The sequence below is a fragment of the Gekko japonicus genome, unplaced genomic scaffold, assembly GCF_001447785.1.
Source record: "Gekko japonicus isolate JY-2015 unplaced genomic scaffold, Gekko_japonicus_V1.1 scaffold32, whole genome shotgun sequence".
Classification (NCBI taxonomy): domain Eukaryota; kingdom Metazoa; phylum Chordata; class Lepidosauria; order Squamata; family Gekkonidae; genus Gekko; species Gekko japonicus.
In genome coordinates, this window is record NW_015167527.1 from 2,409,962 (window position 1) to 2,423,825 (window position 13,864).

General features: G+C 39.1%; 1 protein-coding gene across 1 annotated transcript in view; it reads right to left on the reverse strand.

Moving 5' to 3' along the window:
* Positions 1 to 13,864, reverse strand: part of GPHN (gephyrin) — a 406,541-nt gene that overhangs the window by 116,528 nt on the left and 276,149 nt on the right. Inside the window, exon 11 of the mRNA XM_015413285.1 lies at positions 9,536 to 9,592. Within this exon, the coding sequence (XP_015268771.1) occupies positions 9,536 to 9,592 (57 nt within the window). The remainder of the gene's footprint in view (positions 1 to 9,535; positions 9,593 to 13,864) is intronic.

Here is a 13,864-nt window from a genome sequence, read left to right on the forward strand (position 1 = left end):
TTTTTAGACTATAGTTACATCAATAATTCTAAATGACGACTGAGTTTTAAGTCTCCTAGAGAGGTAAGAGTTTAATGAGTACGAACCTAATTTTAAATGCAGAACATGGGTTTTCAAACACAGTACTAAACTTCGTAAGCATAGATCTGAAAATAGTTTTGAGCTTCTTTCCAAATAAAAAGCATCCTCTTGGGTGGCTGATTATTTTGATGTTTCCAGATATAACTAAAAATGAGAAGTTGGAGAGGATTAGAAAGTTGTACGTGAAAACAGTTTCACCACTGCTTCAAATGGTACACCATGATCATGAATATGTTCGTGCAAGTCTCCCTGAATTCTATGTAATGTACTTCCTAGTAAATATGCTTAGGACTACAGCTTTTAATTAATCATCCCAATGTGTGTATCTATTGCTCTGTTCACACAGGACTCCAACAGTGTGGAGCTGAAACATGGTAGTTAAAGCACACTGGGCATATTGGTTCTACCCACAGCCATATGATATCCATGTACTGTACATAACACTGGAATATAGCAAGAGTTGGCTGACTTCAGCCTTTGTTTCTATAAGAATTCCCATGGCCCATCAATATATTTCAAAATTATATTTCAAGATTTGTTAGTATTTTAGGCACAACTAATTTGTGTTCTATCACTCTGATCATGCTTTCTTACTTAAGGACAGAAGGAGAGGTTGCTGCAGCAGACCAAATCCAGTGTTTTTTTGCAAGACCTCCAAGCAAACAGCAGCAGTTAAAGTGATCCACTAGAAATCAGGCAGTTTATGACCTGCTGCAAGAGAATATTTTGGGATAAAACACTGCAAATTTTTGTGAGTCAGAAGATGTCGCCAACTAGGGTTGCTAATTCTAGGTTGGGAAATCCCTGGAGATGTGGGAGTGGAGACTTGGAAGGGCAGAGTTAGGGATGGGGGCTCAGCAGGGATGTGGTGTCATAGAGTCTACACTCCGAAGTTGTCATTTTCTCCAGAGGAAGTGATCTTTGTAGTCTGAAGATCACTTGTGATTCCTGGAGGCTGACAACACCAGTTCAGGTTGGCAACCCAAACGGATCATTCTTTTTATGGGTTCCTTTAATAAGGTATTAGCTAGGCATAGAGGACTTTTAACAATTTCTGACAAGGCAATATTGTTCTGTCTCATTTATTCATACATATATCTAAGTTAAATCCAAATATATTTTATATATCTCCTCACTACATAGCCTCTTATGAAAAGATTAATATCTTATTTGTCTTGTCAAATTATCCCCTGGTATCATTTTTAACCTAAACATTATGTGATGCAGCTATTCCATCCTGCTGACATTCAACATCGGAAACTTCCATTTGTCTCTTTACACGCTACTTTTAATTTGCTTGAAGGCAACACTACAACTTTCTAAATTTGTTTTCTTATTGTATATTCAGAACAAGAAATTGATTGTTCAATTAAAGTATTTTATGTTCTTTCAGCAATTATTGTTTAAAAATCCATATGAAAGACAACAGTCCCCAGCTTAATCTTTCTCTATCAATAAATAAGTAGACAGTCAGATAGCTAGAATTTTGGAGTTCCATTAAACAATAGCAGGTCTATCCAAAAATGAAGGTAGAGCAAGTTTATGGTTGTGAAGAGGCTATGCATATATATGCCTCAGTTCTTAATAACTCACATTGCCTTGTATGGGCCAAATTAAATCTGGGACACAGTTGAGTGGGCCCCCCTCTTACAGACAGTAGGCTCACCAGGGGCAAGCTAAGCTCCCACTCCTATGGTGTCTCCAATTTGCCTTCCTTAATTTACTCCCATTAAGTGTAAACCCAAATGTATTCCTATGGAATGAAGTAAAACATAAAATCTTCCCACCACCCCTGACACAGAGCTGGGGTTGCTGCAGTGTAAGTCCTCCATCCCCCACCATACAAATAGCACCTACAAAAATGGCAGGTTATTCACTAGTTTCTTATTATTGGTTGTGGGACATATTCAGTTTTTAGATTTCCCTTTGGCAATATATCATTTCCTTTGAAGCTTTAAAAAGTAATGTTTGATATGAACTCAGGGTTCTCTTTAATACCAAAAAGAACTATACTGAGTAGTTAATAAAATAACATATTGACCATGAACTATGCACAAGCCTGTTGTGAAAATATCTGACATTTTATGGAAAGTTAAAAAGTAAAGTTCAACTTGATTTTCAGTGCCACTGGAAACATGTATACAGTTTCTTAACAGAATTTTAAGTGATGAGAATGCTTTCCTGAATAATTTGAAGTTTCTAGAATGTTTTCAGGACAGCAACATATGTTATGCAGACAATCTAAGACTGTGGGGTAAAATGGCTTGTGGGAAATATTCAAATCTGCTCTGAGAAAGTTGGAGATTTTAAAATGTAAGAAATAAACCTCTCAATGTCAGCACTAACACTTACTTCATTAGAGATATAAGAACTGAAATGCTCTCTATTCTTTCATATTAATATGCAAAAAGCACAAGTATTGTATTTAATTGTTCTATCAACTCTTGTTAATATATACAATGCTGGGAGAATGAGGAGCACTAATGCTAAAAGAAAAATCCCATTCCAGAAGAATGCCTTTTAATGCAATATAGAATACTAAAAATCAGGTTTGTCATCCCTTTTAGTTATTTCCTATAGTTGGTAAATATTTTTGAATATTAAGACTTTAAAAAATATTAACCCACTAGGAGTAAGGCCCGTTGTGGGAAGAAATACAATGAGCTCTAGATGGAAGCTCCAGGTGAGTGTCCCGGCTGTGGCTGGTGGGGCGGCAGAGGGAAGGGGAAAATAGAGGGAGGCAAGCCATGTTTATTTCCTTCTGCTTAGCTATAAGGCAGGGCTGTCTCAAGTCATTTTGCTGCCCCAAGTGGGTAGCATGGGAGGACAGCCTCATGGTAACAGGTATGGTTCCCTCCAGCCCTGACTTATGTTGATTTGGGGCTATGCAGTGGCAGCTAAGGTAGAAAAGCACCTCCTCCTATGCCATGTCTTCTGGGTTCCAAGGGTCTGGAAAGCGGTTCCTTAGCCAGTTACAGGGTTGTCAACTCTGGGTTGGGAAATACCTGTAGATTTGAGGGGTAGAGCCTGGGGAGGGCAGGGTTTGGGGTGGGGAGGGACCTCAGCAGGGTATAATGCCATAGAGTCCGCTGCCCAAAGTAGCCATTGTCTCCAGGAGAACTGATCTTGGTCATCTGGACATCAGTTTTAATAGCTGGAGATCTCCAGGTGCTGCCTGGAGGTTGGCTGCCCAAAGCAGTCATTGTCTCCAGGAGAACTGATCTTGGTCAACTGGACATCAGTTGTAATAGCTGGGAAATTTTCTGTAGGGGAAATGATGTGCTGTGGCTGGGGAACACGGTGATTTCTGGGAGATCTCCAGGCACCTCAGGGAGATTGGGATATGTATTTTACCTCAGGACACATTCAGTGACTCCCAACAGCAACAGCAAACTGTTAGAATGTTAGAGGCAAAGGCCTATCAGGCTGCATATGCAAATGACCTCTGTGTTCTGACTAGCTATGGGGGGAGAGGAACAGCAAACTGTTTAGAATGTTGGAGGCAGGACTCAGGCAACACAGCCAGAGGATAGGGAGACCCTCTGAGTGACAGATCAGGGAGCCAACTGATTTGGGAGTGTGTGGAATGTTCAGGAGAGTCCATGACCAAACACAATTATATATAAGGAGAGATTTGCAGATAACCCAACATTTTCTCTTGAGTTCCAGTGGGCCCAATAATTAATGCCACAGGTGTGATTTCTGAAATAACATAAAGGTTCCACCTTATACAGGCATAGAATTGTGCAACTGGGTTTAGTCTACCATGCAACTGGGGAATGCACTAGCCAAAAGCTAACACAATACTCTTAAAATTCATCTTGATGTTCCACTATATTAAGTTGGGTTCCTGAGTTAAATCCTTTTCCAAAATCAGTCTGGGAGATATGAAAATTAGCTTAAAATGACATCAACTAACTATTCCTTTATTATTCATGTGTATCTCAGATTATTTTGTGAAATCTGCAGGTCTTGGGTGCCTCCTTATAAAATAACTGTCCCTAGGAACACTGTTATAGTGTGGATGAGGACAAGTTAAAATGTCTCAGTAAACAACTGTCTCATTCAAATGAATAACTTATGGTTAACATAACATTTATTTTGTATTATGATCTCTAAGACTCATTTGTTGAAATATCTGGGATCAGAACAAGATGTCCATGAACTCTAGGATAGTAGTCATATTTTTTGTAGAGAAAAATTATTTGGGAGTATGGAATAAAAATTTACCTCCCATTTCCTTCAGAGAAGGAATTAATTCAAAATGGGTGAAAAAGCATATGCACTCCACTGTCAAGTTGTGCAAAGCAATACAAAATACTTGAGAACATTTGGTGAAGAAATTATGCCAAAGAATTCCTGTTAATTAGATAAACTGATGGATGCTGACAGCCAGTCTAACTGTATTTTCTTTTTGACGCACTGTCCTTGTGAAGGAAATATTACTTCAATTTTGTGAAGAATTTGCTCACCAATTGTTGAGTATACACAGAAAATACCAAATCCAATTTCATGTTTAAGCTAAGTGAGTGGGTTAAGAGGATTCAAATAAGTTTCTTAGTATATATACAGACAGCCATTTACCCCATGGCCATGTAAGTGCACATGTAAACAAGTATTATCCACAGAATTCATACGACAAAGGAAATTTTATACATCACTGCTTCCTAACATTTGTGCTCTAAAGCAAGACAGTGGTAACATGCTCTTCACTGGGTGGCTAGATGACTAGTTTTTAAGTGTGTGCATGTGCCATTCAGTAAACAGCCATGGTTTAAGTGGTCCTCTAGAGCCTCCCTTAGACCTGCTATTCACATACTCTTTGGGGAACAATGGAGCAGCACAATTATTTGATATGAGACCCTGGGTCATACAAATCGCCAGTAGGTTTGCCAATAGGTTTGATCCAAATCTTAATTTTGTTAGCTTTCCAAGGTTTGAATAATCCAAAGATTGCGGTTTCTGTATGTATGATTTCTAATTTAAGTCTGAATGTCAAATGTAAGAATTTATTAACTCTGTTTGATCCTCTGTGATCCAAAGCCCCATGGTTAATAACAAATGTAACAGCAGACATGGGTACTGTTAAGGATTTAAGGGCTGGCTAAGAAGCATCTGTGGGGGGGGGGGTTTAAGCAGCAACACGTATTAACATTTCATCTCTGACATTTCCTCAGAATTAAATGAGGAACTGGAAGATCCAGCATGGTGTGCTGGTTAAGGTGCTGGACTAGGCTCTGGAGAAACCCAGGTTCAAATCCCCACTCTGCCATGGAAGCTTGCTGGGTGACCATGGGCCAGTCACACACTGTCAGCCTAATCTACCTCACAGGGTTGTTGTGAGGATAAAACAGAGACAAGGAGAACAATGTAAGCCACTTTTGGAAAGAAAGGTGGGATATACACAAATAAACAAATAAATACATCTACAGAGCATGTCTTATTGCTAAATACCAACTGCAGGATCCCCTGGTTTGCACTGGAGACATAGCACTGCGTGAGGAGAGTTCAACTTTTCCCATCTGCACTGTTTTGCCAACCGCAAATGTTCCTAGAGATGCTATTTGTTGTTGGGCAACTTGGTGAGAGGGTCTCCCAGCGGTAAACACTTGAATGTGGTGTGCTGCACGGGGTGATCCTCTCACCAATGCTATTCAACATCTATATGCACCCCCTCAGCCAGCCGGTATGAAGGTATGGACTGGGTTGTCATCAGTATGCTGATGACACTCAGCTCTATCTGCTGATGGATGGCCGACTGGACTCCGCCCCAGAAAATCTGGGCAGGGCATTAGATGCCGTGGCTGGGTGGTTACAACTGAGTTGATTGAAACTGAATCCATCGAAGACGGAGGTCCTATGCCTGAGTTGGGGTGGTGTAGGTTCAGGGAGCCTTGGTGTGATTCTGTATGCCTCACTTTCTATGGAGGCCCAGGTCACTGCCATTGCCAGATCTGCCTTTAATCATTTTCAGCAGGTCAAGCAAGGCCTTGCGGGACCTATTAGAGTTCCACAGGGCCTGTAAATGGAGCTGTTCCACCAGACTTTTAGTTGAGGCGGTGGACTCCCAATTAGTTGGCCTCCCTGCATAGAAGTTGCCCTATCTGCCCTATGTGGAGTTTGGTATTATATGAACCTGGTATGGCTCCAGTACAACCAGTCCAGCTTATGGGGGGTCAGGATTGCTATACTTAATGCACCATCTTTTAATTGTGTAAGGGTCTTAGCCGTTTTAAGAATTAATTATATTATTGGTTTTGATTGTTTATGCACTTCATTGTTAATTGGTTTATGCACTTTGTTGTTACCCACCCTGAGCCCATTTGGGAAGGGTGGGATATAAATTTAATAATAATAACACAGATTGCCTTAACAGGGAAAACACCACTTCTCGGGGGCCATTTCAAATTTGGAAAATAACCAAAATGAAAAAAATTAACCCCTTCCCCTTTAACTTCATTCACAAATGGAGTCTTCATAAGTTGCAATTTCACAGTAAATAATGTGCTGGATATCCCTGAATGGATCTCCCAGCATCGAATCTAATTTAATTTTAGATTTATGGCCACAATACACATTACAGGTTACATGTTGTTTCCCTTAACAGTTCTTTTGAAATTATTGTTACTAAATACCAATTACCTTTGAGAGTGGAAGAGGAACAGGCAGGAGGAGCTACTTAAGTCTCCGCTTTGATCATTCAAAATCACATGCCCCAAGCTCTTTTCCCACACTCAAAGAAAGGGATAGAGGGAGACTGCTTTTCAATTAAAAGGAAAAAAAGAGAAGCAACAGTATGTAACATGTAGTTTGGCCATCAGAAGTGGCTTATATGTGCATTTCTATGTTGTAAATACATAACACTAGTGCAATCCTAGGAATTATAAACACAGAATCTAAGAGGAGGAGAGAGGTTCAAAAAGGCAAAAATAAATATGAACCAAATCTAACCAGGCCGGGACACTTGATATGACATAGCATTCCCTTACAATAAATTCTCTAGGTACTAGTTGAATACTTAGCAATTAAGAAATGGCTTCTAATGTAGTACTGATTTTGGAAAGGATTTTTTAGTCAAGCGAGAACTTGCAAACTAGCCAATATTTGGTTCACATTAACACAGGATATTTTAAATTAAAACCTGTGAAAATCTGATGATTTTTCATTTATATTAGAATGAAACCCCAGCTAGAAAACAAAACATAAGAGTGGAAAAGAGAGAAAGGAAAAGAGATGGGGATGAGAGGACAAACCAATCAGATTTGGTGTTACCAGCCAGCAGAAGTTTTTTTAAAAAATAAATCACCGAGTGAAATCGTACATTTACTCGGAGAGAGCGTCCTTTGACATTTCCTTCTAGGTGATCTCTGAGCTCCTCCAGCTTTCGATGGAGCTACATGTAAACATCAGAAAATGAATTGAAAAAGCAACCTGTTCTCTTTTAAGTTCTTTGTTTCTTTAAAAAAAATTAATCTCAAAGTGTAACACATTTCTCACTGCCTTTGCCACACATCCAACATTTTTTACAACACGAATATCTGTTCCACCACCTATCTGATTAAATCAACAATATTTTCAGCATGTAAATATAGTTTAATAATATTTGCTTTAACTAAGCTTCCTAATTTTCCAGTGTTATTTGTAGGAAGCAGAGTGCATAGCATATTCTAGATAGTTTCTATGGGTAAAATATAAACATGGAAAAAGAGATAAGGTCTTCATGGAATTTCTGAATGTTCATATTTCATTCCAATGCTTAAATATATATTAATAGCAAAAAATTCCAATATTTAGTAGACAGAAATAAGAGTTCTAACCAAAGTATCAATATTTTATGATAAATCATTATTTTAAATTACAATCAGATTTAAAACATACTTTATTACATGGGGTAAACTGAGTTTAAAGTTCAAAATGCTGCATTTATTAAGAATATCACACATTTAGGTGGTAAAGAACACATTTTGAAGTAATTATAGCTGGAGTTAAATTTTCTTGAAAGTGCAGTGAAATCTTTATAATGTATATTGAAACAACTGTGTTCATGAATGCACACAGTATTTTCCTCAGCTACATGGCAACTATAATCTTTTCTAACAAAGCAAAAGATAAATACATTAAGCCTCACAGAAAGACAGTGAGGAATGCTGCTGCAGATGCTTTACATATCATTGTCTTAAATACAGGTGCAACTTTTTCTTCTTTTTCTATTATGAAATCACTTGTGGGTTTGAATATAAAATATGTGTATAATTAACCTTTTCCTTCCCCGTTTATGCTCAGTGCAACAATATCTTTACACAGAGCAGTTTATAGAGTAGTAATATTGAGAGAAAAGAGGATGGCTTGTCCTGTAATAAAGGTGAAACACACGCACACATACAAAAACAAAATAAATTATTTTTTTTAAAAAATAATTTTTTAAAAAATTGAGAAGGCAGGATTGGCAAGGAGTGCAGAAGAAAAGAAATCAAAGTTAGTGCCTCATTTGGTACATAAAAGAACCGAAGTGAAATAGTGCAAAAGATTAAAAAGAGGCCACTACTGCTGCTAAATATTAACTAGGTAGCTATACTATGTGCCTTCATTTTTTTTGATAAGTTTAGGTTTCTCAGATATGCCCATCAAATATCTGGCATCTGACAATGGATGTAGAAACAGGGAAAGAATAAAGTCTTCTCATAGTATAAGATACTATAGAAGATAATCATTACTTCAGAAAGCTGCCTGACAATAGATGTACAAGCAGTCCTTCAATAAGGAGGTAAGGGCCTAATATTTAATATGAATGGTGCCTCTCACAAGAATCTCTATCACTTCTCATTTTCTATTTTGTCTCTTTTCCAAGTGTATATATAATAAATGTAATTACTTCATGGTTATACACTGATTATTTTTGAAGAATAAACTATGAAAACTAACAAAAACCCAACAATTTAATTATCCTTGAGATAAGAAAGTGGCAAGGTTGAACATTATGTCATCCACAAACCACTTAAGCCAGAATATTTGCATTTAAGCGTATTAAGCAATTTAAATAAATGAAATGAAGACATATTTAATGCAACTATGTTGGTTTAAGAGGGTGGTGAGTCATGCCCTAGACCTGTCCCCTATGCAGCATGGCTATAATATTCAGTCACCACTGTCTACACTGTTTACTACTCCCAAATTATGGGCACGTTAATAAAGCTGGTTTTTTTTTAAAAAAAATATGGTAACGTTAAGAGCTAGTTTCTTGGCAACTTGCCTTCAGCTAGTTGCTTTACGGTGGCTCTTGTGTGGCACAGAAACAAACAAAATGTGATCCAACAGCGATAAAAACACTGAAATAAAAACAATGAAATGGTGAGAAATGTAAAAGCCCCACCCTTTGCCTTCCCCCCCTCCCCCCAAACAAAAAGTGTTGGCTATAGAAGAAAACTTGCAAAATAAAAGTCAGAAACATATTTACTTTGAGGGATCCAACTCTACTAGCAACTCCTTTGCTTTCATCCGGGCGTCTAATTTGCTACAATGGGGGAAGATGGGTAAAAAAGACAGAAGAATAAAGAAAAAAAGTGAACGTAAAAAAATTTCCACACAGTCAGTTAGCAGTGCATGCAAGACATCAGTTTGACTTTCTGACACACTTCTAAGGAACAAGGACACAGACTCTTGTTTCTGGATCACATTATGACTCTTTCACTGAATAGTTCTTTAATTATACTACAGATTCAACACGGAAAGTGTGCATGCTATATTCATTAATCATACTTTTAAGAGTATATATGCTATAATATATTGTGACAGTCTGGATTAGTTAATGAAGAATGAATTATTAACAAAAAGATAGGACAAATGTCTGTGTCTTTTAGGCTGGCAAGTGACATAAATTTGTGCTATGAGCTACCATTAAAGTGTCAACCACACAATTAGAGAACACAGTGCTGCAAATGGAAGTCAGACTTGTCAAAGGTAATAATGGATAACTAGCAGAATTACATACAACCACCCCATTTTTATTTTTATTTTAAATCAGGATAGCCACTGTTCTTATTTCCCAATTAAATAACTTTGCTGCCCAACCAGAAAATTTTAATGCCATACCATCAATAACTTAACAATAGCCAAAACATACCTTAGTTCTGTTTTCTATACTAGCTGCATTGTTCTTTTCCTTGCATTGTGTAGAAGAATGAAGAATCTGTTCTATTGCTACTGCTTAGTAAGCTTTCACATTGCTAGGAAATAGTTTAAAAGTATATGGAGAAAAATTATATACTATTGTACAAATGCTCTATTTTATAACTTTAGTTTCAATGAAAAATATTAACGCCAAATATTTGCATGTATAAAATATGCCATGAATCCAGGTGAAACATTTTAGACCTATGGAAAGACGAGGAAAGTTTCCCACTTAAATGGGCTAGTTCACAAATTGTAATACCAGTAGGATATAACGGTTGCTCATTTTAAACAAATTAAGGATTATATTTGCAGAAGACTCAACTGATCATCAGGATAATCAGACCAGCAGCTGTTTTGCTTGCTGACAGTAATAAGTAGTTAACTCAGATGTTGAGGTTTGATTCTTTAAAAGCATCAAGTAATTCAACAGAGTGTGTCATGGATTTCTTCAGTAACATTAAGCACGTTGTTTAATTATTGTGCCTTAATTCCTCATTTGTAAAACTGGATTATTAAACAAATGATCTGACTTAAAATTAGTGGAATGTGGATAGTGTAAGTACAGAAAGTAGATGAGAAAATGAGAAATACGGAAGTGAAAAAATAAACAGGAGTCCCGTGGCACCGTAGCAAGTTTTTATTCAGACACTATGCTTCTAAAGCACCCTAGACAGAAAAATGAAACTGGCAAAACCGTAGGAGAGACAACAGAAGTTGGTAACATAATACAGAAGATATCACAGTGCAGAGGATTACATAATAAACAGTAAGGAATAAAAAGAAAATTTAAGAAGCAAACAGAACCACAAGAAAATAATAAGTATGAATGAAAGTTTAAAAGGCTAGAAATATATTTCCTCACCCCAGGCTAGAAATTGTATTTCTTGAAGTCGTAATTTATCAAGATAAAATTTGAATTTATTTTAATTTATCAAGATAAAAACATACAACTGCACTGTAAATACATTAGAAAAGACAAGTGGGGGATTGCAAGGACTTGCAGGGGGTGCCTCATTTTCTCTCTCCCACTATTTCCTCTATTTCTTGCAATTACATCCCGCCCATCCAATAAAATATTATAATAATAAATAATAAAACATTATGACAACTAAAACAATGGGTACAGCTTGGAAGAGCATAAGCTGGCTATAAAGTTCTGGCCTGATGGTACAATGAGTTAAAGGCCAGTTGTCGGTGGTCAGTAGACAGGTGACAGATGGGTGACAGGAACCTCAGGGAGGCCATAGATGGGTGCCTGCTGCCTAAACCAAAGGCCTGGCGGAACAGCTCCATCTTGCAGGCCCTGCGGAATTGAAGAAGATCCCGCAGGGGCCTAGTCTCAATAGGGAGAATGTTCCACTGGGCTGGGGCCAGGATAGAGAAAGCCCTGGCCCTGGTTGAGGCGAGACGGGTGTCCTTCGGGCCAGGGACCACCAGTGGGTGTTGATCTTTTGAGCACAACGCTCTTCGAGGCATATATGGGAAGATCCCTTAGATATGTTGGTCCCAAGGCCGTATAAAGCTTTGAAGGTCAAAACCAGCACCTTGAAGTGAATCTGGTACTCAACTGGCAATCAATGCAGTTGGCAGAGCACGTGCCTAATGTGGGCCTGCATAGGCGTTGACATCAGCAGGTGCGTCGCCACATTCTGCACCAGTTGCCTCTCCCCTTTCCCTGCTCTCTTCTCTCCTTCCCACCCCCCCAGCCATCCTACCTTCACTTGCCCCCCTGTCTTCAGCTTTCCTACTTTCCTCTGGCAGCACCTACCTGGGAAAACTATGTTCAAGTGGTGTATTTCTAGCGTCTGGGCCAGGTCCAGTTATGTGCTGGTGGGGACCTGCAAGGACTTGCAGGGGCAGATCACTTCCCCCTGTATCCCCCTTCCCAAATGTTTCATCTTTTACTCCTCCTGGCAACTTTTCTCTGCTTCCTTCTGTCTTCCCCACCCACTTACCACCCTACCTTTTACCTGCCCCCATATTCAGCTATATTTATTTACTTGATTTATACCCCACCTTTCTCCCCTGTGAGGAACTTAAAGCTGCTTGTATCATTCTCCTCTTCTCCATTTTATCCGAAAAGCCCTGCTGGAACAGACCAGTAATCCATCTCCTCCAACATTCTGTCTCACACTGTGGCCAACCAGTTACTCTGGAGGGCCAACAACAGTACATAGGGGCCAAGGGTTTTCTCTGATGTTGGAACTGGTATTCAGAGGCTTACTGCTTCTCAACTTGGAACTGGTATTCAGAGGCTTACTGCTTCTCAACTTGAAAGTTCTCTTTAGTCCCCATGCCTAGTAGCCACTGATAGACCTATCCTCCATAAAGCTGTCTAAGGATTTATAAGCCTACGGCCATCACCACCTCATCTGTCAGTGAATTCCATATTTTAATCACTCGTAGTCTAAAGAAGCATTTCCTTTTGTCTATTCTGGATTCGCTGGATTATGGAGAAAGCAAGAGAGTACCAGAAAAACATCTACTTCTGCTTCATTGACTATGCTAAAGCCCTTGACTGTGTGGATCACAACAAACTATGGCAGGTCCTTAAAGAGATGGGAGTACCAGACCACCTCACATGTCTCTTGAGAAACCTGTATAAGGGTCAAGAAGCAACAGTTAGAACCGGATATGGAACAACTGATTGGTTTAGCATAGGAAAAGGAGTACGACAAGGATGTATATTGTCACCTTGCTTATTTAATATATATGCTGAGTACATCATGCGAAATGCTGGCCTGGATGAATCACAAGCGGGAATTAAGATTGCTGGGGAAAAGATCAACAACCTCAGATATGCAGACGATACCACTCTGATGGCAGAAAGTGAAGAGGACCTCAAGAGCCTCTTGCTCAGGGTAAAAGAGGAGAGCGCAAAAGTGGGCTTGAAGCTCAACATCAAAAAAACTAAGATCATGGCATCCGGCCCCATCACTCCTTGGCAAATAGAAGGGGAAGCTGTGGAAGTAGTGACAGACTTCACGTTCCTGGGATCCCAGATCACCGCAGACTGTGACAGCAGCCATGAAATTAAAAGACGCCTGCTCCTTGGGAGGAAAGCGATGATGAACCTAAACAGCATGATAAAAAGTAGAGACATCACCCTGCCAACAAAAGTCAGCATGGTCAAAGCAATGGTATTTCCAGCAGTCATGTATGGCTGCGAGAGTTGGACTATAAGGAAGGCCGAGCGCCGAAGAATAGATTCTTTTGAACTATGGTGCTGGAGAAGACTCTTGAGAGTCCCTTGGACTGCAAGAAGATCAAATCAGTCAATCCTAAAAGAAATCAACCCTGACTGTTCCCTGGAAGGCCAGATAATGAAACTGAAGCTCAAATACTTTGGCCACCAAATGAGAAGGGAGCACTCACTGGAGAAGACCCTGATGCTGGGAAAGATTGAAGGTCAAAAGACGGGGACGGCAAAGGATGAGATGGTTAGAAACTGAAGCTCAAATACTTTGGCCACCAAATGAGAAGGGAGCACTCCCTGGAGAAGACCCTGATGCTGGGAAAGATTGAAGGTCAAAGAAGACGGGGACGGCAAAGGATGAGATGGTTAGACAGTGTCATCGATGCAACGAACATGAAATTGAGCCAACTTCAGAGG